Source organism: Aethalodelphis obliquidens, unplaced genomic scaffold (assembly GCF_003676395.1).
Source record: "Aethalodelphis obliquidens isolate GAN/ISIS:26980383/991018 unplaced genomic scaffold, ASM367639v1 scaffold35, whole genome shotgun sequence".
In the NCBI taxonomy this organism is placed as follows: domain Eukaryota; kingdom Metazoa; phylum Chordata; class Mammalia; order Artiodactyla; family Delphinidae; genus Aethalodelphis; species Aethalodelphis obliquidens.
The window spans coordinates 10,841,365-10,868,609 of NW_020837979.1; the positions used below are offsets into that span (position 1 = coordinate 10,841,365).

General features: G+C 36.7%; 1 protein-coding gene across 10 annotated transcripts in view; it reads right to left on the reverse strand.

Moving 5' to 3' along the window:
• The window catches only part of ANAPC1 (anaphase promoting complex subunit 1), a 143,749-nt gene that overhangs the window by 86,294 nt on the left and 30,210 nt on the right, over positions 1-27,245 (reverse strand). For 9 of the 10 annotated variants that reach the window (XR_003437693.1, XM_027129032.1, XM_027129034.1 and 6 more), the window contains 11 exons: positions 26,587-26,774; positions 15,812-15,886; positions 13,528-13,796; positions 12,127-12,218; positions 11,170-11,318; positions 8,137-8,215; positions 7,703-7,739; positions 7,551-7,621; positions 5,485-5,663; positions 2,992-3,218; positions 1,448-1,566 (listed from right to left, as the gene is read on the reverse strand). Coding sequence is in view for 9 of the 10 variants with exons in the window: in XM_027129032.1 (XP_026984833.1) it covers positions 1,448-1,566; positions 2,992-3,218; positions 5,485-5,663; positions 7,551-7,621; positions 7,703-7,739; positions 8,137-8,215; positions 11,170-11,318; positions 12,127-12,218; positions 13,528-13,796; positions 15,812-15,886; positions 26,587-26,774 (1,485 nt within the window). In the remaining variant the exon portion in view is untranslated. The remainder of the gene's footprint in view (positions 1-1,447; positions 1,567-2,991; positions 3,219-5,484; positions 5,664-7,550; positions 7,622-7,702; positions 7,740-8,136; positions 8,216-11,169; positions 11,319-12,126; positions 12,219-13,527; positions 13,797-15,811; positions 15,887-26,586; positions 26,775-27,245) is intronic. The other variant, XM_027129033.1, reaches the window with a different exon arrangement.

The following is a 27,245-nucleotide window of genomic DNA, read 5'->3' on the forward strand; positions in this document are numbered from 1 at the left end:
TGTCCAATCTCGTAAGTTAGTTCACATGTCTGGTGTATGCTGTCACGTGTGTGCATCCTCTACAAGTGGTTGTGCTTTTGTGTACTTTACTGTACAGTACTGTATAGAGTACAATAGTACAGTATCTTTATTTCAAGCCCAGGATGTCCAGAAGCAAGCGTAAAAGCAGCAGTGATGTAGCTGGTACAGCGTAGCCAACCGTGTTAGTTGGGTATCTAGGCTAACTCTGTTGGACTTACGAACAAACTGGACTGATGAACGTGCTCTCGGAACTGAATTCGTTCATATGTAGGGGACTTACTGTATTGCATACAGTTACACAGTTCGCTAGAGGTTTGAAAATATGGTTTTAAAGGCGTTCTGAAAGTTATGTAAATTTTAATTAGATGCATAGTGTCTTGTTTGTAGTCTATATACACATACACACACATACACAGACACAAGCATAAAATAAAATATATTTGTATTTACCATTTGCTTTTTGTACCTAAGAGCTAACTCAAATGCTGGTCTGTGATAGCACCACACTGGTGACAAGTTCATGAGTTATACTTTTACTTTCTCAAAAAGGGCAGAGAGATTAATAATGAAAAAGCAAGTAAAATTTCTAAAACAACAATTCAACATATGTGTAAGACATAATTTTTATACACAAGAGAAAATAAAAGGCAAAGGGTAAAGCAAATTTTCTTCGATAAGAATAATTACATACAAAAACACAATAGGCCAAACCAGTGTCAGTTAAGGAACTAAAGTGAACGTTTTTTTCCTAAATGAATTTATTATTAAAACAAGATCATCTTTTGGCGGGGGGCAGTGCTGGTCTGGGAGGATGCTCACTCACTATATAGTAAATTTCTAAAAACAATTTCTAAAACAGGTTTAAATTTTCTGATAAACAAATACAAAATTATAAAATGGAGAAATAAAATTGGGAAACAAATAAACCAAAGTGTTATTTAACACTAGTGGACTCTAACAAGTTGGGACTACTATGAGTGACCATTTTTATTTTTTCTTTTTGCTTAGTATATTTTCTTGTTTTTGTACAAGCATCATCTATTCATACTAAGACATAACAAGACATTTTAAGACTAAATATTTTTACATATTGACTTTAGGATTATTTAAAGTTTAACGATCTCACCATTCAATAGTATCTTTCTAAACTTCCCCAAGTGCCTTTTTATATCTTGAAATGGTCTCATTAAAAACAAAATTTAGTAATGGGCTATATTCTACTTCCCTCAATGTTTAATTTGATTTGCTATTTGAGCTTTGATAACCACTACAGTAGCTATTAACAATAATCACTACAGTAGCTATTAACAATATTTAAAATCACGGGGGAGAGAGCATTTCTTTGGTTTTAACTACAATGATTCAAAACAACTCCACTAAACATATACCCATTTTCCTTTCTCACTGAGCCCAGAATTTAACATACCAGTCAAATTCAACTTAGGAATAGGCAATGGCTCCGTTGGAACAGGATGGTATGAAAACAAGGTAAACATTCCCCGTCCTACTGGAAGAGCCATAGTTCGCTGACACAACTGGAGCAATCTATAATTAAAATTAAAACCAACATGTGAAAAAATTTTAAACAAAAAAAACCAGAATGTAATCTGTAGGCAAGTATTTCAAAAGCAGCAGTGCTGTGTAAGATGAAGCCACGTCGAAGCAAATCCATACAAAGTCCTGAGTGAGTCATCTAAACACGGTTGTTCTCATTCTAATACTCTTACTCCCATCAGAAACTCTAAAGGGGAGACACATTTCTTTCTTCTGTTTCATATTTGCTTTGAATTAAAACCAGCCTTTCTATAAACCAAGCCAACTCTCCCTAAGTATTCAAAAAGCAAAACCTATAATTCTACTCTAAACGATGCTAACCCTCTCAGAGGAAAATAACGTATTAGTTGGGTTTCCTCATTGTGCTGTTATCAGTTTAGCTGGGATCCTCCTCTCATCCTTTTTGTGAATATAGCCCAAGCGCCACCTCCATGGGTGCACACAAGGTTAAAAAGGAAGTCCCTGTTTTGGAGGTCAGCGGATTTCACGGTGTCTCCAGGAAACACAGGAGCTTCATTTACTTGATGGTAAGGACTTCTAGGACTAATAGCACTATATGTCAACTATGTTCAAGGTTAAAATGGCTTCTACAGGCTATACTTTGAAACTAATAAACTACTTTTTAAGTTGTTTCTATGTTAAAATAAATGGCATCAAACAGAAATTGTGGAAGCAGGGGCATTCATAACCAGGAAACACTTAACACAAGTTATACCTGAAGACAGAGAAACAGCCCTCCTCCTTCTGAGGCTAACCAGAGGCTGAAATCCTCTCTGCAGACAAAGTTATTCACAAGCACCCTCTCTCCCTAACTGTAAATATATATAGCTGCTTTTCTAGTCCATTGGTGAGGAGAATTTTGCTGTCCTAAGATTCTTTGGGAACACTGTTCCACATTAATTTAAAATCAGGGAAATTTAGAATCAGGCCAGCAGACTACATTCTATAACATGTTTAGCAGAAACATTATACATAATCTACAAAATTATAATAGTGAAAACAAAAACAGTATATCCCCCCTTCCATTTAAGACGCCATTGATTTTAAGATGCAGCACTATTTCATGAGGTACTAAAAAAGAAAAAACACTGCCATTTAAACCATAACACCTACAAACACCTACAGATTGAAAGACATAATCTGATTTCAGAAATAGTAAAACGTACAAAAAAAAAATCAGCATCATACAATCAATGAACTCTGATAATAATCGCTGACTGCATCGAGCTTTACTATACTATGTACTGGGCAGTGTTCTAAGCACCGTGTAGAAATGACCCACTTGATTCCCAGAGAAACTCGGTGAGGTGTGAATGCTACAGTCATGCCTATTCTTACAGTTGAACAAAATGAGGCAGTACTTAATGTTTTATTTAAATTTTTACTTAAATTACAGCAGTTAATGTTTTCCTTTACCTGTTCTCTTTTTCCTCAATGAACTCGTGGTCACTGAGCTCTGGGTACTGCACCACATTGACGCGGACAGGATGTGCACTCTGAAGAAGCCTTCGCACATCCTGCACCCTTAAGTCTTCACTCCATATTAGTGACATCACCTCCTGATTCATGTCATTCATGCCATCATCTTCCTCCTCAGTTTCTGTTCCTGAAGGAACATCTGATGAGAGCACCTGAGTAACAGACTACGTTGTAATACTAATTTAAAAACCAGCCAACACACACTTATTGAACATGAGGATACACAGGATGAGGTACCAAGTCTACATCAGTGCAGAGAAAAAATATATTCCAAAGCAGGGCTGGCTTGGGTTCCCAATACATACTGGGACTCTAACCTAAAAATCTTTTTTTTTTAAGTGTAATTATATTGCCCACTTGGAAACATTCTTTACTGAGCCAAGGGGAAAGCTTTCAACTTACGACGATAGTCGGGAGGCTGATTCCATCGAAAGATATATTCTAAATAAACTGTAAAACTCTAACTATATCCTAAATATTCCAAAAAGGACACAAATTACTGCAAATGGAATATTAACCCCACGCACTAAAGAACCAACACCAATTTAAATACTGTCTTTAATTAATAGAAGCAGAAGAAAACAACCTGGAAGGATATAAACCAAGGGCTGGAGGAGGTCAGACAACACTTTCTCACTTCTGTGCTTTAAGTAGAATAAATCATGGTTGGTTTTCACTTTTTTTTTTTTCCTAAGTATGTTCCAACTATATTTCTTAAAAGGAAAGGGATTAAATGAAGCAAAACAAGTGAGGAGAGTTCATTCCTTGCTTATCATTCTGTCCTCATAAGCTCAGCACGTACTTTACTATGAGCCTTCCCAGTCCAAATAATTCAGTCAGACTTTAAGATAGATGTTAATAGCAGAAATCTCATTTTCTCTCAGAGTTTTAACTCCTTTCACAAAAGATTAACTCCTAGGTGAAATGCTAAAGTTTTGCAACATTTAATGTGGAAGCAACATTAGCCTGAAAAAAGAATAAAGGTAGATATGACTAGATAATCAGTCTGACTTTAGTTGATAAAAATTTATTATAATTCCTATGGAATATCTAATCTTAAAAGAAGCTACATTCTAATAGGTGAGTTAGCAATAAGATACAGATCCAAATAGCTGATAAATTGGAGACGAGTTATAAAATGTAACCTCAAATAACTGAACAAATTCAATTTAGCCAGAATTACTTAAAATGACATATAAATATAAATGAATAATTATCAATACCATTTGGCTTTAGTGCTAATGATGTTCTCATTCACAGTAATAAAAGAGGTCTATAAATGCTAAAGACTTCTCTTGGTCAAGGTAAAGATAACCATATTATTAGCAAAAAAATTTGGTTTTCTGTTTAAAACAAGCCAAATGCTAATTCAACTAAGAGTTGTTATTTCAGTGCAGATTAAAAGACAGATGTGCTGGTACAACCCTGCTGGAGATGGGATCCCCCATGGAAACTGCTTCTGTCACAGATCCATTATACAACTCTGATGGTGGGAATAAATTTTGGTAACAGTCTCTGAAGAAGCGTTAATAGCCTAAGATCTAATGTGGATTATGAACAGTTATTGATTATTAATTGATTATTATGTGTTGGTTCAAAGGTTAATAAGAGATGAGCCAAATCTGCACTGTTTTCTCAGAGACATAAAATACCAAAGTCACCAGGGGTGGAATAACCATCCCTGAATCCTCCTTGATCCTTAGAGTAAATGCAGTGCTACCATTTTTTTTTAAGTTAACTGGAGTTCTAGAAGAAGTTTTCAAAGTTCCATTTTTAAGTTTTAAAAGAGGCTGATTTTAAAAAGAAAGGAGGATAATGATATATTTCAATTTCTATTTGTAGGGTTTTAGAACCCATTCTTAAAAAAACAGATTTGAACATTGATGAAGGGCACTGTTTGAGGAGGGATAACATTAAGACAGCTTCTAAACAACTTTAGTGCCCCCCTGCAAAAAAACCTTTTTCCTGGGGCTTCAGTTTTATGTGATTAAAGATATATTTACACCTATGTAAAAGGTTAAATTTAAGAAATGTAACACATCAAAAAAGTATGAAGGATAAATAGTTATAATTTATTCAAATTCAGGACATTATGTGCTCTCCCTATTTCCACATAATAATTACAAAGTAGTTAATTACTAACATGGTCCAAGCAGGGAATCAGTCATGGTAGCTGCTATACTGACTCGGCACTTGTCCTGACTCAAGGCACAGAAAGGTCCAGGCAAAACAGAGCATTCACAAAATCTGTTCCCATGTTCGACTTACAATTAATAAGATTTGTCCAATTTTAAACTGTATCTAGCATATAATATAAAAGATAATCTGATATACACACTTGCAAAAAGACTTAAAGGAAAATGGAGAACATTTCTACTCTGCTTTTATTGAGGCTAAATCTGAATATGGACTTTCCATATTGATACTCACAGATTTCCCTTTGGGCAAGTTTCCTTCACAGGCCTGCTTGGAAAGATCCTGACGCCCAATCAACAGGCAAACAGCTTCTGGCCAGTCTGAAGCAGGCTGCTCCCGACAGTGATAAATCGCATCTCTGATGGGAAGAGCAATTCCAAAGGGAAGGGTTTCCAAGTCTCTTAAAGCGAAACCTTGTGGTGAAAGGAAGGGAGAAAATTTTTCACTTAGACTTACCACTGTCCCAATTATTCTCTGAGTGAAGTTAGTAAACTCTATCCTAACAAATAAGCAAGAAATTGATTTTACTCATCTTACTACCAGACCAGTGTCTTGACCTCAGGGATGAGTATAAAATTTTGTTTTAAACAAAAAATTCCTAAAAACTTTAAGAAAAAGACAAACAATCCAATAGGAAAAACACAAAGGACAAAAAAACATTTCCCTAAGAGGAAACACAAATGGTCAATAAACATATGAAAAGATGCTCTATCCAATGAGTGATCAGGGAAATGTAAATTAAAACCACTAGAAAATAAAAGTTCACACTCATTTGACAGACACATATTAAAGTCAATCGATACCAAGTGTTGGTAACTACGTAGAGCAACAGTAATTCTCTTCCATAGCCAGTGGTGGTGTATACGGGTCCAACCACTTTGGAAAACATTCAGCACGTAGAGTTAGGTCCACCCCTACGGTCCATCAACAGACATACAGAAAGTTGTGTACATGGCACCAGGACATAAGCATTAAAATATTCATTAGTAATGTTTCATTATGGCAAAAAAGGGAAGGGAGGAAAGAGCCCAATTGCTATCATCAATAGAATGGATGAATAAGTTGTGATATATTCAAGCAGCAGATCATACAGCAGTGAAAATGAATGATCTTCTGCTACATGAGTCAACATGGATGAATCTTTAAATAATAATATTGAGTGAAGAAAATAAGATAGTAAAAAAACATGTTTATATTTATATCTATTTACATAAAGTTAAAAAACATACAACACTAAGCAATATATGAAGTGATAAAACTCAAAAAAAAAAAAAAAAAATGACAGAACGTAATACAAAATTTAGGTAGGGTACGGTACAGGTACTTTACCTCTAGCGATGGGTGTATGAGAAAGGGAGGCCATGCAGGAGTAGATCCACAGGGCTTTCTACTACACTGGCAATGTTTTATTTCTAATGGTGGGTCACCAGGACATCAATGTTCATTTTATTATTATTCTCTAAATACATTTTATACACTCTTATATGTACACCATATTTCATTTAAAAAAACTTCAAATCCTCAGGCTAATTAATTTCTTCGGTGATAATTTTCTAAATTTTGTAATATTATACGTTATTTATTAATATAGAAAGTTGATCAATTATTGAGGTTAAATGCTATGTACTATACAAATGAACAGAACTCATATTTTCAGCATAAGTGTCTCATCTGTAATACTATATGACAATTACTGCAATTGTCAAGGAAGCATACACAAAAGCACAGGGAAAAACTAAGTCATTCAGAACATTCCCTAAATAAGAATTCAGAAACATCCTGTAATATTCATTAAAGCATTACCTTCTAACATACTACTCTATAACATTCTCCTTTTCTACATTTTCATATCAGTAATATTTTTAAAAATTTTTATAGGAAATTTTAGTATTTTACTCAGCTTAAAACCTAAAGGCACAGGCTTAGGAAGAGAAAATAAACTCTTTTCCTTCCTTTCCCTTGTCCCAGGTGAATCTGCCTCTTGGTGCATAAAATCCCTGGCCTGTATCATTCAAAAGCATACCCTGAAATATTTACACATTACTTTTAGATTTTGCCAGAAATACTCATTTCTGATAGCCCAGATATTAGTATAGGGAAGCTGTGAGACTGGCAGGGAAAGGAAGGGTGGCTTGATGGGCCATCATCTCCATCCTGTGGGATCCTTCGGTAGAGGGAGAGGCCCTCCCTTCTCACGCCTTCCAGCTCTAGTGAGCTCTGAGGACGCAGGGCCTACTTAGGAAGGAGAGCCCAGGGAAAGGATTTCAAAGACACATGAAAAGTAACAAAGACCACCTTACCTACATTAGTCATCCAGACGACTAATCTCTCAGCTAGACTAGAAACTGATGTAGAATGCCTGAAACTAAACCTATAAGAGAACAAACATGAAGTTATTAAACACGAAGTTATCAAACAGACTGTGTAAAAGCACAATCTGAATAAAAGTCACCTGTTCTCCTCTTGCTCTGCTTGTGACTTCTGTGGGGCTAAAACAAAACGAAACTTTATTTTGATAGTTATCCTGGTAAAGGAAACACATAACATGTAGAAAACATTTGCAAATAAAAATTCATTAATAAACAAATGCTAAAAAATAATAAGCAGTACTCTGGCAGGCTGGAAAGTATAATCATTTCTCTGGGGCTAAAACAGTCCTCTTTAGACACACTGAAAATGTAAAATGTGTTAGATTTTAAGCAAACTTGGTCTCTAAAAGTCAGATGTGGACTCCAGACTAAAACGGTGCAATTATGTCACCTCTAAAATGAAGCAAGACATGGCCTCTGAAGTACACTTGGAAAATTTTTAATTTTTTAAATTTCAACTCTGATATCAACATCTATAAAAATTTGTTTGGGGAAGCTTAACATTAGACTGACTTACCTATACTTATTCTGGATAAATACTGTGAGGATTCATCAGAAACAGAACTTTCATCACCAAGTATGTAGAGTGCAATACTCTGCATAAGGAGAAAGTTAACATTTTTTAAACTATTGGGGCATAATTACATACAGGAAAATTCACCCACTTTAAATGTACAGCTCTGTGTTTTGACAAATGTTACACAATCATATAACCACTACCACAGTCACGATACAGAATGCCTGCATCACACCAGAAAGTTCCCTGTGCCCCTTGGAGTCAATCCGCTCCCTCCCCTACGCCAAGCAGTGGAAACAACGCACCTTTTTTCTCTCCCTAAATTTTGCCTACTCTACAATGTCATGCAAATGGAGTCATAGAACACGTAGTCTTCTGTGCCCTACTTCTTTAACTCAGCACTCCTTTGAGATTCATCCACGTTACTGCATGTATCAGTAGTTTGTTTCTTTTTACTGCTGACGAGTATTCCATTATACAGGTGTACCAACCTTTGTTTATCTACTTATAAACTGATTGACATTTGGGTCATTTTTGGTGAGGTACACCCTAACTCTCGACCCCTCTAGGCCTAACCCTTCTCTGCTTCAGCCTTCAAAGTTCTCGTTTGAATACTTGCTACTACCACTAAGATCTACGTCTGCAGCTTTTTTTTTTTTTTTTTCCTGAAAGAAAGTAGGAGTATGAGCTTATTAAAATTTCAGCACAATGCTGGAGGATCTTCAAGTCCTACATTCTAACCCACTGCAAATGATATATTCCTAAAGCTAGCTGACATCATATCTAACAAAGTTATAATATGAATATCTACAAATTGACTACTATTATTTAAGTTGGAGGCTGAACAACTCTGGCTTATTCATATTTCTCTAGCTCCCTTTTGGGTAGATATAACACTGAGTCTAACCCATTCAGCAGAGTTGGACAGGACCAATATATCTGGTGATTGCACCTGAATGTTTCCACACAAGCAGCAAGGAATGAAAAAGTTCTGGGATTAAGCTGCTCTTAATACACTGTGAATGTATTTAACATCACTGAATTGTACACTTAAAATAGTTAAAATAATAAATATTATGTTATGTATAGTTTATCAGCATTTTATTTTTAAAAGCAGATTACCATTCTGCGTGTCAATTTCAGAGCCACAGGGGGTTCTGAAGCCTTTCTCAACATGAAGCAAAGCAGAATGCAGAGTAAAGGAAAAGATGGGTGGGGAGCAAGGACATTCATATACTCCAGTGACATCTGGGAGAGGAGACAAAAGATCTGGTTCTCTTCTAAGTCTGGGAAGGCTCCATCTCCAGAAAGGTCCACAAAAGACCTGTAGGCAGGCTACTCCAGTAGAGGGACCAAGAGAAAGGAGTGTGAAGGAACTCACCTTTGCCCATACCCTCTGGTTCTATTTGAGGGTCTGATCTTGGATTACCTATGTATTAACAAAATGAATTAATTTTTAAAAATAAAAATTGGGGCTTCCCTGGTGGTGCAGTGGTTGAGAGTCCGCCTGCCGATGCAGGGGACACGGGTTCGTGCCCCGGTCTGGGAAGATCCCACATGCCGCGGAGCGGCTGGGCCCGTGAGCCATGGCCGCTGAGCCTGCGCATCCGGAGCCTGTGCTCCGTAACGGGAGAGGCCACAACAGTGAGAGGCCCGCGTACCGCAAATAAATAAATAAATAAATAAATAAAAATAAAAATTATTTTATTTTTAAAAATGCAAGTAGGATTTTTTGTAGCTATGGACAGGCTGATTATAAAGTTTAAATGGAAAGGCAAAGGAATTTAAATAGCTAAAACAATTTTGAAAAAGAAAAGTAATGGAAGGAAAAGTCATACTAACCAATTTTAAAACTTACTATAAAGCTACAGTAATCAAGAGTGTGTGGACCACAACACAGATCAATGGACCAGAATAAAAAGTCTAGAAACAGACCCACAAGAATGTGGTCAACTGATTCTTAATAAAAGTGCAAAAGAGAAAGAATAGTGTTTTCAACAGATGCTGTTAAAAGAATTGACCATCCAAATGGAATAAAAATCTCAACATAATCCTCACATCTTATAAAAATTAACAAAATGGATCATAGATCTAAATGTAAAACATAAAACTGTAAAACTTCTAGAAGAAAAGTGGAGAAAATCCTTGTGACCTAAACAATGAATTTATAGACATGACACCAAAAGCACAATCCATAAAAGAAAAAAAACTGGATAAACTGGCTTCATCAAAATTAAGCATTTTTGCTTCACAAAGGAAACATTAAGAGAACAATGGAACATGACAAACTACAGGAAAGAATACTTGAAATCCATAGATCTGACAAAACCTCATATCTAGGAATACTCAAAATATCACTAGCCATTAAGAAAACGCAAATTAAAACCACAATGAGATATCACTACACATCTATCAGAATGACAAAAATTACAAATCATGACAATACCAAACACTGACCAGGATGCAGGGAAACTGGAACTCTCACACATTGATGGTGGAAATGTAAAATGGTACATATACTCTGAAAAACACTTTACAGTTTCTTAAATATACATATATCAATCTTAAATATATACTTACTATATGGCCATCAATCACACCTCTGGGTATCTACCCTAGAGAAATGAAAACTTTTGTTCACACAAAAAACCTGGACATGAATGTTTACAGCAACTGTATTCATAATTGCTAACAACTGGAGTCAACCCAAATATCTTCAATGGATGAATGGATAAACCAATGTGATATATCCACACAATGTACAGCTGGCACTCAGCAATTAAGTGTAACGAACTGCTGATACAGCAACACTTGGATGAATCCCAAAAGCATGAGGGAATTTTCTGAGGTGGGTGATGGAACTGTTCTGAATCCTAATTATGGTGGTGATTACATGAACTCTACATTTGTTGAAATCCTCAGAGCTATATACAAAATGAAAAAAAAAAGTTAATTTAACTGTATGATAATTTAAAAAATTATACTGAAAGAGAAAAAGAAAAGAACAAGCTTGGCAACACTTCGAATACATACCAAGACTACAAGTCTGCTTCTTTCACAGATGACGGGGAGGTAAGGATAGGGTGGCATTCCTTCACCCTTCAGACAAGAACTCACCCACTGATAAATACTTGGTGGCTCAGAAGTAAAAAATGATGGATGATGCATAAATCCTGTTTGTCCTTTAAAATTAGACAAATGTTTATAAAGATACATTAATACAATACTGTTTTATTCTAAAAGAAAAATAATCAACAATATCTATCATTTGAAAACTATCAGAATAACATTTTTCCATAGTCTCCAAAATGCTCCATGTTTTCTGCCACAGTAAGTAACTGACCATATTATAATATGTGGAATTTAATTGACTAATATTTTATCCAATCCTGGAAGGAAATTTAGAAAATTCTTGTGTTCAAGGCATATAAAGAATCTAACCAAAAATTTCTGCCCTATCCCTAAAGATGAGAAAACAGACAAGACACCCAGGATTGTGCTCTGTTTTAACCACTGGGCCCCAATCCTGAGTCGCTTTAACTCGGGGTCTAAGACAGTACAGTGGTTATGGAAATGTTCTGTATCTGTACTGTCCAATATGGCAACCACTAGCCCCATGTGGCTACCGAGCACTTGAAACACGGCCAGTGCAACTGAGGAACTGAATTTTTAATATAATTAACTTAGATAGCACATGGCAGGTGGCTACTAACTGCGCAGCACAGGACAGCAGCGCACCCTTGGCACTGGAAGCTCTAAGCTTTTGCAAGGCAGAAACTTAGGGATGAGTAACATTTTCCCCCTACACTGAAGAGATTATGGCTTACTACAAGTCAGAGATCGAACACTACAAACTAAAATCTGCCTGGTGGAAAGACACTGCCCCTGATTTAGAGGCCAATGGTAAGAAATATATCCTCTGCTATTCACCAAGAAAAATACAAGCAAATGTCACTACATTGTTCAGAAAACCTTTAACAGCACACTTACCTTGATCAATTGTACACACTTGTCCAGTAGTTCTGACAAGTGCTGGGTAATCTCTATAGTAATGATCTACATAAGCCTCCAATTTTAAGTCCCTAAAACAATAAGAACACATAAAAAAGAAATAACAAGGAAGGTATTATAGCACTTTCCTCCCAAAGAGTTAGAAGGACTCATCAGTTGAACTTTTCAATTAAAAAAATTTACTTATGAGAAAGAAGACAACCAGATCTAGAGCCTCTGTATTCTATTTCTGGACTTTAAAGTGCCCAGTATGACAAATGGAACCCAAACTCCTTTTGCCAGATGAATTTTGTGGATAAAACTACTGTGAAAACACTGTGGTCCATTTTCTCCTCTTTTAATTTATTAGCTGTGTGACTGTCAGCAAGTCAACTCTATGAATCTCAGTACTTTTTCTTCTAGAAAATGGAGAAACACCAGTTAACTCACTCTCAAGTTTTTAAGATTAAATAAGATAATATGTGTGAGAAATACTTTACAAAATGTAAAACATTTTACAAATGTTACCTGTTTCAGAGAGCCATGATTAGGGTTTGAAAATCATTTCATTACAAAAGTATTTTCATCATAGTAATGATTCATCATTAAGAGAAACTGACCATCAATTAAAACTGCCATGTCTCAGAAAAGAATTTCAGTATCTCAAGGAAGATAACAGAAATTAGAAAACATACTACAACCTTAACACAGAGGTTGGCATTTTAATTCAAAGTTAACTTTCTTTATCACCAAGGGTCACAAAGGCTCAAATAACACCTAAGTATGACCTTCCCAGTTCAGTGTCAAACACAAGGTGCTAGAAAGGCTTTTAAAAATATTATCAGAACAATCTTATTATGGATCCACTACGAGAGCCTGAAAGACGGGGAAGACCACAGACTGAGACAACAAAGGAATAGCAAAGACAGCCCACGACTAGCAAACGACACCTGTTCTTAGAAACAAACTTGAGCAAGTTTCCTCATCGCTGAAACAGGGATTGCAATACCTACTTTGACAATTCCTACATGTAAATTACGATTTTGTTCGCTGTAAACACTATCTGAACATAGGCATTACTATGAAAACAGCAGGTGTCATTACAAACCTTTCACCACAGTCATCGTGTCAAAATGAAAGCTGAGCAGGTCATCCTCACCGTGTAACACACTCCGGTGTCTTCCCACTCATCTTAGGACAAAGACCAGCAACCCCAGCATGACCCACAGGCCCTTACATAGTGGATACCTTCAAACAATTCTGTGGTTTATAGAAAATGCTGTGGTTTGTTGAGACGGTAGATTTCAGAAATTTATTTACAAGCTTCCTATATGATATTCATGTCTAAGATCAAGTCAGCTAACGACCTCTTGAAGTTTCTAATCTACAAACAACATTTACCTTGCCAACTGAACGAGAAGTTCAACAAGTGAACGAATTCCTTCTCCCATTAGAGTGTTCAACTTAAGCTCCTCATAGACCAGGTGAAGAACAAAAAAAATTGCAGGTATGTGAGTGAAAAGAAGTGTAGAAGAGTCCAAACTGAGATTCTGTGACAAATCCTCATCCTTCATCTGTGAAACTTCCAAAGGACTCAAACATAAAGATCTATTCAAAAGATGAGACTCAACATTCTGGTGGTAGTCTGAATTTAGTAAATATTCCCAGTCCTGAGAAGAATAAAAAGGATATTAACTTCTTAAATAATCCCTCCTTGTAATGTCATCATTAAAAAAGAAAATCAAATTCACTTAAAACAATTCAAGTTCCATTTTCACATTAAGTTGTTAATAATATGAAAAATCACAATGCTGAAAAATTAGAACCAACACTTCAAATAGCTAAGCAGTTTCCAGGTGCCAGCAATAAATATTAAGACAAGACACCTTTAAAAACCACTTAAAAAAATGTAGTCACGCCCTTTTAGGGAAGAGACTTTGGAAGAAAAATCCTACTACCTAGGTAGAGATTGAGAGAGAAAAATTTAAGATTATCTTAGGCAATGTCTTATGAGCCAAAAGTAAAGAAGGAAAGGTGGGAAGTGTAGATAGGCAGGTATAAGGACCACTACATTGATTTGGGTTTTAGTAAAAGGAGAGGTCTACTTGTATCCAGCTGGTATATGTATCTTTCAATGTTTATAAGATGATAACGCTAGTAATGTGCCTAATAGTCAACTGAATTTTATATTCAAACTGTGCTACACTTTACAAGTATTAAGTGTGTTTTAGTTTCTACTTGTGATTTATTGTATTGTGTTGAGAGAATGTGGTCTATGGTTTTGTCACAACTTGGAATTTATTGGTGCTTTTGTCAGGCTTAATACAGTGTGTTATTCTAACTTAAAAACTCTTGGAACAGATATAGAACCAACCATAAAAGTAAAAAATTTATAAGTTAGACAACCAAAATAAAAAATTCTGCTCACCAAAAGACACTGTTAAGCCACATACTGGGAGAAAATATTCCCAAAATACACATATGACAAAGAATGTCATATCTAAAATATATAAAGAACTTCTACAGCTTAATAAATATTTTTTTAAATTCAATGTAAAAATAGGTAAAACACCTGAACAGAAACTTCACACAAACATATGTAAGTAGCTAATAAGCACATGAAACAGTGCCTAACATCATTAGTCATTAGGGAAAGGCAAATTAAAACCTCTTAGAGAAACTGCTTTCCACACATCCAAATGGTTAAAAGGAAAAAGACTGACAGCAAATATTGGCCAACTCATATATTACTCGTCAGTGTTAACATGGTATAACCAGTCTGAGAACCAGCAATGACCCAACAAGTTGCTAGGTATTTAGCCAAGAGAAATGAAAATATATGCCCACAAAGATTTATTACTGAATGTTGGCAGCAGCTTTACACATAACAGTCAAATAACGGAAATGGGCTAGATATCCATCAGCGGAAGAATGAATAAACAAACTATGGTATATTCATACTACCCACCAATAAAAAGGCACAAACTACTGATATCTGCAACAACATGGATGAATCTCAAAAGCATTATGCTGAATGAAAGAAACCTTATGCCAAAGATTACATACTATATTCCTTCATTTATATCAAATTCTAGAGCTGGCAACGCTAACATATGACAGAATTCAAATCAGTGGACGCTTTGAGAAGAAAGAAATGATTTAAAATGGCACGAGAGCTTTATGGAATAATGGAAATGTTTTGTTCTTGAGAGGAGTGTGGGTCACACGAGTGTGCATTTGTCAAAATTGATCAAACTGCATACTTAAGATCTGAGCATTTCATTTATGTAAATTAAACCTCAATTTTAAAAGAATGTTTTCAAACAACAAGAATACACCCATGGAATCTGATATGTTTGAAAACCTAAATTAAAGAAACACTGCCTAAAAAGGCAAATGCTGTCACTTTAGGTGATCAATTGGCAGTAAAACATCTATAAACCCAAATTTAAATCACACAGCATTATGTATGTTTAGTAATTTTTAGATGATCATTAAAGACAAAAGTGAATAAATAGCCACAGAAAATGTAACAGGTCCTGTCCTTCAACATAGCTGTCATTCAGTATTAAAATAAGTAAAAGGTGTTAGAAATACATGCAAATCAACAGGAACATTACAAATGTGGGGGACCAGTATAATACTCACAGATTAATTTTTATTAGCAAGAAAAAACAACGCTTACATCATCAGATCCTGTCTCAGAAGGTCTTGCTTTTTTGGGTGCAATGACTGGGGAAAGTGATCCTTCAAAGTCGAACTGGAAGATAACCCCAAAAGAGAAGACAAAATCATGTAAATTTATCACTGACAACTGATCAACTTAAATGATTCTGAAATCAGTTCTACCAATTATGGAAACTGAGGAATGTCACCAAAACTCATTTTCTCATCTGGAAAAACATGGCACGAAAACCTTTCTTCTAGGATCATTGTGAAGATTAAATGAAATCATCTATGTAAAGCACCTAGTCCAGTGCCTGGGCTCACAGGTACTGCAATGGTAGCTTCCTTTCCTCCCCTACTTCTCTGATGACACAGATCTTCACTCCACTGGTAGAAAGAACAGGACCATTAGCTATACCCAAAATATGCCAAGTCTCAAAGAATCAACCCAGTGTCAGCCAAATGTCAGAACTTAGCAGACATTTATTTAGAGTCTGTCTACAGTGACAGTCTAACAATTCTATGGCAGAGATGGGTAGCTACTCTCCAAAATCTGTGTTCTCCTCTTTCTCCTGGACCCACAGCCACGCTATGTATCCCTGCCCCCTCACAGTTAGCTGTGGCCCTCTGACAGTGGGATTATGAATGAAAGCAGATGTCACCACTGCCAGGCCCAGTTCCTGAAAACCTCCCATTCATGCTCCCCTAGGCTCTTTCCCTTGCATCTAGCATCAACTCTAAGGCTATCTTTGAAGCCTCACGTTGAAGACAGATGCTCCATCAGCCTGGGTCCCTAATAACCATGAGGCCTGTTTGCCTGCTAAATACTGTTATATGAACAAGATACACATCTTTATTGTGTGTGAGCCATTATATCTTTTGAGAGCTTTCTGTTATAATAGTTAGCCTATCCTAATGCAGTTACATAAAAGCAATTTTCTAAAAGTTCAGTCTTATTCAATTCCCTCTGGCATAACCTTTGCCACCTGCTACTTTACACAGGCACTGAACTACCAACTAATCAACCATAACCCTATAAATAGCAATAGCTGTTTTCCTACGCTATAAAAACTTACATATTTATCAATTAATCTCATTCATCTGAAAGTTTATTTCTATATAAAAACTAAACATAGATAGCAATAATTTTTAAAACTGAATGTTTAAATATAAAACTGCATAAAGTACTTTTTTAAACTGAATAAAGTAATTTAAAAAACTGATCAAGAGAACAGGTTTTCTTGTGAAGCATTTAAATAAAACACAACCCAACTTACAATATTATCAAAAAACAAAAATAACAAGAGCAAAATCAAAGCAACAGATGAAATGATAGCTATCTTACCTAAAACTTCAACCAAATATAGCGTACATGTGTGCACGCGCGCACACACATAGTCTTAAGTCCCACAGTCAGAAAGAATGTCCCAGCTATGGTTATCAGGTTCATTAAGACCTGGAGTTATGGGAAAGGACAGTGGAGATTGTCTGATACAGATACCTCTTTGTGACATATATGGATCTGTCTTATTTTCATTATTTTAATATGTCACAGGTTAGCCAATCCTGTTATATAATTCTGTGGATCCCTGACCTTGATCTATCACAACCTGGATATAAAATATTCATTTATCTGCCTTCCCCTAGGACAGTCAATTCCATGAGAGGAACTATCTGTCTTCCCTAATGCGTATCTGAAAAGCCTGGCTTCATGCCTGGCCCACATCAGGGACTCAATATCTATCTAATGAAAATATGAGCATCCCAAAGGACAGAACAGTTAACCCTAGATGCAACCACTCACAGAATGTAAGAACCAAAAAGAAATGTCTGGCCCAGTCCTCTCATTTAACTAATTAGTGAATTAAGGAAGGCCCAAAGAAATGCCAAAATCACAGAGCTAGTCATTGGCAGAAATTCGGTACTCTACCCTCCACTCTATTACTTAAATGAAAACAAAAAAGAGATATATCTGGACAAAGCAAAATAAAAACCATTTGCCACTGAGGACCATTTCATCCTGCGCTTTGACGGCGAGGACAAAAGACAGCAGGGTTTAACTATGCAGTCCTACAAATAAATGTCAGAGCTGATTTCCTCGTTCCTTCCTTTAGGGCTATCATGCAATAAGTAAATCAAAGAATCATGTTCTTCTTTACAAAAGAAAAAAACTGTGGGTGCTCAGTCCTAACCACAACATGGAAACACGAGGGGGCACTGGCTCTCTGCTAGAGAATGGGGCACAGTGATCTGTATTCCTCAACAAGTTCCACAGGACAGTAACATACAAAAACTACAAGAAGCTGAAGTGGACTTATTCATATTGTAGAAATCCTCGGTTTCTATAAGGCACAATTTTTCGATATTTAATAAAGAATGGAAAAATCTGGAATGAAGTAGCATTCATGCAATTGTTTGGAATAAGAAAATTGTCCCTATTTTCCCAGGAAAATTTTTCCCAAGGAAATTGCAGAGGGCGATTCTTTCACATGATGCAACAGACACAAAATGTTAAAATACTTCATTCAGGTGGAAAAGGGCATTCATTCAACAAATGTTCACTAAACAGCCACCTATGCCAGGCACTACTGTAGGTCCTAGAGATAGAGTAGTGAACAAAACCAAACAAAAATCCCTGCCCACACAGAATTTTCCTGTGGGAGGAGAAGAGACACACAAACAAAATAAATAAAATATACAGCATATTATATATAATTAGTGCTAAGAGGAAAAAAAGGTAAAGGGGATCATAAGGGGGGCATGGAGTGTAGGTACAATTCTACACAGAATGGACAGGGCAGGCTGCACTGAGGTGACATCTGGAAAAGGCCTCAGCTTGTCTTGTCTGAGGGAAGTCATTTTCTCCAGGGGTAACAGCAAGTGCAAAGACCCTGAGGCAGGAACATGCTTGGTGTGTTCAGGGGAAACAATGGAAACCAGCGTGGTGGGGACAATGCGAGCAAGGCAGGGATGAGTAAGCAGTAAAACCAGATGTAAGAGAAGCTGGGTCACATGGTGTCTTGCAGGCCTTTGGCTTTTACTGAGTAGGATGGGAAGGCACTAGAGGGTTCTGAGCAGAGGAGTGACTTGATCTGACTTTATTGGACAGGATTACTTTGGTTGCTAGGGTGGAGAGGAGAATGAAACAGGTAAGCCATGAAATGCAAGTCAAAAAATAAAAACTATAGGGGGCTTCCCTGGTGGCGCAGTGGTTGAGAGTCCGCCTGCCGATGCAGGGGACATGGGTTCGTGCCCCGGTCCAGGAAGATCCCACGTGCCGCGGAGCGGCTGGGCCTATGAGCCATGGCCGCTGAGCCTGCGCGTCCGGAGCCTGTGCTCCACAACAGGAGAGGCCACAACAGTGAGAGGCCTGCGTACCGCAAAAATAAATAAATAATAAAAACTATAAATGACCAATGAGAATTTTAAAAAGCCATTCCCATTTACTTATACAGAAATAACATAATAGTTCTGAGTTGGCAAAGGTTCACCCCACTCAAATAATCAATGTGGTGAAATGGGCACCTTTAAATGATGCTGGTGAAAATGTTGATTGCACAACCCTTTTTGAACATTACTTGACCTAGTAATCCCTCTTTTAGGGTTCAGTTCTTGGGAAATGACGAGAGATGTACAGATTTACATATAAAAGAATGTTTGCAAATTACTCATAAGAAAAAAACTGGTTCAACAATGTTCAGTTATTAGCCATTAATCATGATAAAACCACATGGTAGCCTATAAAATGAAGGGGGTTTTTTGAAGAATTTTTAATGATATAGGAAATTTTCATTGATATCATGTTTATCTATAAAGCAAAAGCAAAACGTTTAGAGTGGCTGTCTCTGAGTAACAGTATTTTCCTCTTAGTTCCTCCATTTTCCAAATTCTCCTCAGTAAGCATGTATACTTCCATAATAAAAAAAAAACAAATGATATTTTAAAATGGATTTGCTGGTATGAAACTAAAATGCATAGACAAGTACAGCTGAGTTACCTGGAGAAAGGTAAGTGTGTTCTACAGTGATTTCTTCAGAGTGACCCAGGCAAGGTTGTCCTGGGAGTGATCTCCAGAGGCAAAAGGAAATCACCAATACTGAAGACGCTACCCTGATTTTGTAAATAACCTATTAAGGGCCTGGAAGAAAGTTTCTAGGGAGGGAGATGAGGAATGCAGCTTTATATCATTAGCAGACTACATACTTAGGCTAAAGCACTTTAAATCTCCATCAAATCAAACCTTCCTCCTCACAGACCAAGCAATTGTGTGTGAAAACACAGTCTGGGCTTCAGAAAAGAACATTAAGCCATGAGTCAGAAGATAGAATGAAGGCCCAGTTTTGAGCAAATCTCTAGTCGGTGATTTCTTCGTGATTCAGTTTCTTCATCAATAAAATCAAGACTACTACTACTAATCCGAGCATAACTTATAGCCATTTTACAAAGATGAAATGAGAAATAGTGGCCAAAGTGCTTTACCATATTATGAAAATGCAATAATTCTAATTACTAGTAAAATGTTATTAAATAGTAATGATATTTGACTTAAAATGTATAGACACAATAAGCCTTAACATATTCCATTTTGTTGAATGAAGTATGCCCATTAGTAAACTGATATGTTATATACTCTGAATGCTGCACAACCAATTATGCAAACATCACTGGTGGATTTGTTTTTTGGTTTGCTTGCTCTCTTCTTTCTTTCTTTCTTTTTTATTACATTTTTAAATTTTTTTTAATAATTATTTTTTATTTTAATAACTTTATTTTATTTTCCTCTTTCTTTCTTTCTTTTTTTTCTCCCTTTCATTCTGAGCCATGTGGATGACAGGCTCTTGGTGATCCAGCCAGGCATCAGGGTTGTGCCTTTGAGGTGGGAGAGCCAAGTTCAGGACATTGGCCCACAAGAGACCTCCCAGCTCCACGTAATATCAAACGGCGAAAATCTTCCAGACATCCCATCTCAACGCCAAGACCCAGCTCCACTCAACAACGAGCAAGCTACAGTGCTGGACACCCTATGCCAAACAACTCGCAAGACAAGAACACAACCCCACCCATTAGCAGAGAGGCTGCCTAAATCACAATAAGGTCACAGACACCCCTAAACACACCACCAGACATGGACCTGCCCACCAGAAAGACAAGATCCAGCCTCATCCACCAGAACACAGGCACTACTCCCCTCCACCAGGAAGCCTAAACAACCCACTGAACCAACCTTAGCCACTGGGGGCAGACACCAAAAACAACAGGAACTACAAACCTGCAGCCTGTGAAAAGGAGACCCCAAACACAGTAAGTTAACCAAAATGAGAAGACAGAGAAACACACAGCAGATGAAGAAGCAAGGTAAAAATCCACCAGATGTAACAAATGAAGAGGAAATAGGCAGTCTACCTGAAAAAGAATTCAGAATAATGATAGTAAAGATGATCCAAAATCTTGGAAATAGAATGGAGAAAATACAAGAAATGTTTTACAAGGAGCTAGAAGAACTAAAGAGCAAACAAACAGTAATGAACAACACAATAAATGAAATTAAAAATTCTCTAGAGGGGATCAACAGCAGAATAACTGAGGCAGAAGAACGGATAAGTGACCTGGAAGATAAAATAGTGGAAATAACTACAGCAGAGCAAATAAAGAAAAAAAAAAGAATTGAGGACAGGCTCAGAGACATCTGGGAGAACACTAAATGTACCAACATTCAAATTATAGGGGTCCCAGAAGAAGAAAAGAAAAACAAAGGGACTGAGAAAATATTTGAAGAGATTATAGTAGAAAACTTCCCTAATATGGGAAAGGAAATAATCAATCAAGCCCAGGAAGCACAGAGAGTCCCATACAGGATAAATCCAAGGAGAAACACGCCAAGACACATATTAATCAAACTATCAAAAACTAAATACAAAGAAAAAATATTAAAAGCAGCAAGGGAAAAACAACAAATAACATACAAGGGAATGCCCATAAGGTTAACACTTGATCTTTCAGCAGAAACTCTGCAAGCCAGAAAGGAGTGGCAGGACATATTTAAAGTGATGAAGGGGAAAAACCTACAACCAAGATTACTCTACCCAGCAAGGATCTCATTCAGATTCGATGGAGAAATTAAAACCTTTACAGACAAGCAAAAGCTAAGAGAATTCAGCACCACCAAACCAGCTTTACAACAAATGCTAAAGGAACTTCTCTAGGCAGGAAACACAAGAGAAGGAAAAGACCTGCAATAACAAATGCAAAACAATTAAGAAAATGGTAATGGGAACATAGCTATCGATAATTACCTTAAATGTAAATGGATTAAATGCTCCAACCAAAAGACACAGACCGGCTGAATGGATACACAAACAAGACCCATACATATGCTGTCTACAAGAGACCCACTTCAGACCTAGGGACACGTACAGACTGAAAGTGAGGGGATGGAAAAAGATATTCCATTCAAATGGAAATCAAAAGAAAGCTGGAGTAGCAATTTTCATATCAGACAAAATAGACTTTAAAACAAAGACTATTACAAGACACAAAGAAGGACACTACATAATGATCAAAGGATCAATCCAAGAAAAATAAAGAATGTTACAAGAGACAAAGAAGGACACTAATAATGATCAAGGAATCAATCCAAGAAGAAGATACAACTGTAAATATTTATGCACCCAACATAGGAGCACCTCAATATATAAGGCAAATGCTAACAGCCATAAAAGGGGAAATGACAGTAACATAAACATAGTAGGGGACTTTAATACCCCACTTTCACCAATGGATAGATCATCCAAAATGAAAATAAATAAGAAAACACAAACTTTAAATGATACATAAAACAAGATGGACTTAATTGATATTTATAGGACATTCCATCCAAAAACAAAAGAATACACTTCCTTCTCAAGTGCTCATGGAACACTCTCCAGGACAGATCATATCTTGGATCACAAATCAAGCCTTGGTAACTTCAAGAAAATTAAAATCGTATCAAGTATCTTTTCCGACCACAATGCTATGAGACTAGATATCAATTACAGGAAAAAAATCTGTAAAAAATACAAACACATGGAGGCTAAACAATGCACTACTTAATAACCAAGAGATCACTGAGGAAATCAAAGAGGAAATTAAAAAATACCTAGATGTAAATGACAATGAACACACGATGACCCAAAACCTATGAGATGCATGCAGCAAAAGCAGTTGTAAGAGGGAGGTTTACAGCAATACAATCCTACCTTAAGAAACAAGAAACATCTCAAATAAACAACCTAATCTTACACCTAAAGCAATCAGAGAGAGAAGAACAAAATAACCCCAAAGTTAGCAGAAGGAAAGAAATCATAAAGATCAGATCAGAAATAAATCAAAAAAAAATAAAGGAAACGATAGCAAAGATGAATAAAACTAAAAGCTGTTTCTATGAGAAGATAAACAAAACTGATAAACCATTAGCCAGACTCATCAAGAAAAAAAGGGAGAAGACTCAAATCAGTAGAATTAGAAATGAAAAAGGAGAAGTAACAACTGACACTGCAGAAATACAAAGGATCATGAGAGATTACTACAAGCAACTATATGCCAATAAAATGGACACCCTGGAAGAAATATACAAATTCTTAGAAATGCACAACCTTTCGAGACTGAACCAGGAAGAAATAGAAAATATGAACAGACCAATCACAAGCACTGAAATTGAAACTGTGATTAAAAATCTTCCAACAAACAAAAGCCCAGGACCAGATGGCTTCACAGGCGAATTCGATCAAACATTTAGAGAAGAGCTAACACCTATCCTTCTCAAACTCTTCCAAAATATAGCAGCGGGAGGAACACTCCCAAACTCATTCTACGAGGCCACCGTCACACTGATACCAAAACCAGACAAAGGGGGCTTCCCTGGTGGCGCAGTGGTTGAGAGTCTGCCTGCCGATTCAGGGGACATGGGTTCGTGCCCTGGTCCAGGAAGATCCCACACGCCGCGGAGCAACTGGGCCCGTGAGCCATGGCCGCAGAGCCTGCGCATCTGGAACCTGTGCTCTGCAATGGGAGAGGCCACAGCAGTGAGAGGCCTGTGTACCACAAGAAAAACAAAAAACAAAGATGTCACAAAGAAAGAAAACTACAGGCCAATATCACTGATGAACATAGATGCAAAAACTCTCAACAAGATACTAGCAAACAGAATCCAACAGCACATTAAGAGGATCATACACCATGATCAAGTGGGGTTTATCCCAGGAATGCAAGGATTCTCCAATATACGCAAATCAATCAATGTGATACACCATATTAACAAATTGAAGGAGAAAAACCATATGATCATCTCAACAGATGCAGAGAAAGCTTTACACAAAATTCAACACCCATTTATGACAAAATCCCTCCAGAAAGGAGGCATAGAGGGAACTTATCTCAACATAATAAAGGCCATATTTGACAAACCCACAGCCAACATCATTCAATGGTGAAAAACTGAAACCATTTCCACTAAGATCAGGAACAAGACAAGGCTGCCCACCTTCACCACTACTATTCAACATAGTTTTGGAAGTTTTAGACATGGCAAGCAGAGAAGGAAAAGAAATAAAAGGATTCCAAATTGGAAAAGAAGAAGTAAAGCTGTCACTGTTTGCGGATGACATGATACTCTACATAGAGAATCCTAAAGATGCTACCAGAAAACTACTAGAGCTAATCAATGAATTTGGTAAAGTATCAGGATACCAAATATATGCACAGAAATCTCTTGCATTCCTATACACTAATGATGAAAAATCTGAAAGTGAAATTAAGAAAACACTCCCCTTTACCACTGCAACAAAAAGAATAAAATATCAAGAAATAAACCTACCTAAGGAGACGAAAGACCTGTATGCAGAAAATTATAAGACACTGATGAAAGAAATTAAAGATGATACAAATAGATGGAGAGATATGAGATATATACCATGTTCTGGGATTAGATCAATATTGTGAAAATGACTATACTACCCAAAGCAATCTACAGATTCAGTGCAATCCCTATCAAACTACCAATGGCATTTTTTACAGAACTACAACCAAAAATCTCACAATTTGTATGGAAATACAAAAGACCCCGAATAGCCAAAGGAATCCTGAGAAAGAAAAACAGAGCTGGAGGAATCAGGCTTCCTGACTTCAGACTATACTACAATGCTACAGTAATCAAGACAGTATGGTACTGGCACAAAAACATAAATATAGTTCAATGGAACAGGATAGAAAGCCCAGAGATAAACCCACGCACATGTGGTCACCTTATCTTTGATAAAGGAGGCAAGAATATACAGTGGAGAAAAGACAGCCTCTTCAATAAGTGGTGCTGGGAAAACTGGACAGCTACATGGAAAAGAATGAAATTAGAACACTCCCTAACACCATACACAAAAATAAACTCAAAATGGATTAAAGATCTAAATGTAAGGCCAGACACTATCAAACTCTTAGAGGAAAACATAGGCAGAACACTCCATGACATAAATCACAGCAAAATCCTTTTTGACCCACCTCCTAGAAAAATGGAAATAAAAACAAAAATAAACAAATGGGACCTAATGAAACTTCAAAGCTTTTGCACAGCAAAGGAAACCATAAATAAGACGAAAAGACAACCCTCAGAATAGGAGAAAATATTTGCTAGTGAAGAAACTGACAGAGGATTACTCTCCAAAATTTACAAGCAGCTCATGCAGCTCAATATCAAAAAAACAAACAACCCAATCCCAAAATGGGCAGAAGACCTAAACAGACATTTCTCCAAAGAAGATATACAGATTGCCAACAAACACATGAAAGAATGCTCAACATCATTAATCATTAAAGAAATGCAAATCAAAACTACAATGAGATATCATCTCACACTGGTCAGAATGGCCATCACCAAAAAATCTACAAACAATAAATGCTGGAGAGGGTGTGGAGAAAAGGGGACACTCTTGCACTGTTGGTGGCAATGTAAATTGATACAGCCATTATGGAGAACAGTATGGAGGTTCCTTAAAAAAACTAAAAATAGAACTACCATACGACCCAGCAATCCCACTACTGGGCATATACCCTGAGAAAACCATAATTCAACAAGAGTCACGTACCACAATGTTCATTGCTGCTCTGTTTACGATAGCCAGGACATGGAAGCAACCTAAGTGTCCATCAACAGATGAATGGATAAAGAAGATGTGGCACATATATACAATGGAATATTACTCAGCCATAAAAAGAAACGAAATTGAGTTATTTGTAGTGAGGTGGATGGACCTAGAGTCTGTCATACAGAGTGACGTAAGTCAGAAAAAGAAAAACAAATACCGTATGCTAACACATATATATGGAATCTAAAAAAAGAAAATGGTCATGAAGAACATAGGGGCAAGACGGGAATAAAGACACAGACCTACTAGAGAATGGACTTGAGGATATGGGGAGGGGGAAGGGTAAGCTGGGACAAAGTGAAAGAGTGGCATGGACATATGTACACTACCAAATGTAAAACAGATTAGCTAGTGGGAAGCAGCCGTATAACACAGGGAGATTAGCTCTGTGCTTTGTGACCACCCAGAGGGGTGGGATAGGGAGGGTGGGAGGGAGGGAGACGCAAGAGGGAAGTGATATGGGGATATATGTATAACTGATTCACTTTGTTATAAAGCATAAACTAACACACCACTGTAAATCAATTATACTCCAATGAAGATGTTAAAAAAAATTATGCAAACATTACATTGATAACAACAGAATATCTCAGGAGGAAAAACAATTATCTGTACTTACATTCCTTGTCCATGCTAAGCGGTCTGTGTTATAACCCATCATGTTCATGAGACAAGTCACAAATAAGTTCCACTCTGAGTGATAACTGGGTCCTCCTGGAGCACTGTGGACACTGTACCACTTGACAAGCATCTGAACAGCTACTTCTTTTGGCAGGATAAATTTAATTGCTTGCAAACAAGTTTGTACTATTAAAAGCAAAGATTAATTTTAGTATGCTTCCTATGCATGCATTTCTTTTCCCCTTTTACTAAGAACATTTTTTAATTACTACTATACAAAGGCCAAGTACTATGAAAAAAGAACTGCCATTAAAGAGCCAATGGGATGCAAATCTGACCTAGCCAATCAACTGACACTGAATTTAACAGGGCTTGCGAGAGGTCTCAGGGCAGCTTTGTAATCATTCATTTTGGATCAGAAATAGAGTAACCAAAGAGCTGAGATTACCTAAGACAGAGGTGATTGACATCCATGGCCCTGACAGTTATTAATAGCTCCCCATTTCACTCTCAAAAATGTCCTAGTTTGGACAATAAATTAAAGGCCATTCTAACAAAAACATACAATTTCTACATTAATAAATTCATATAAAATATTGCTTCAATACTTCAGTAAATATGTAATAATCAATATATACCTCCTCAAATAGCAATGCT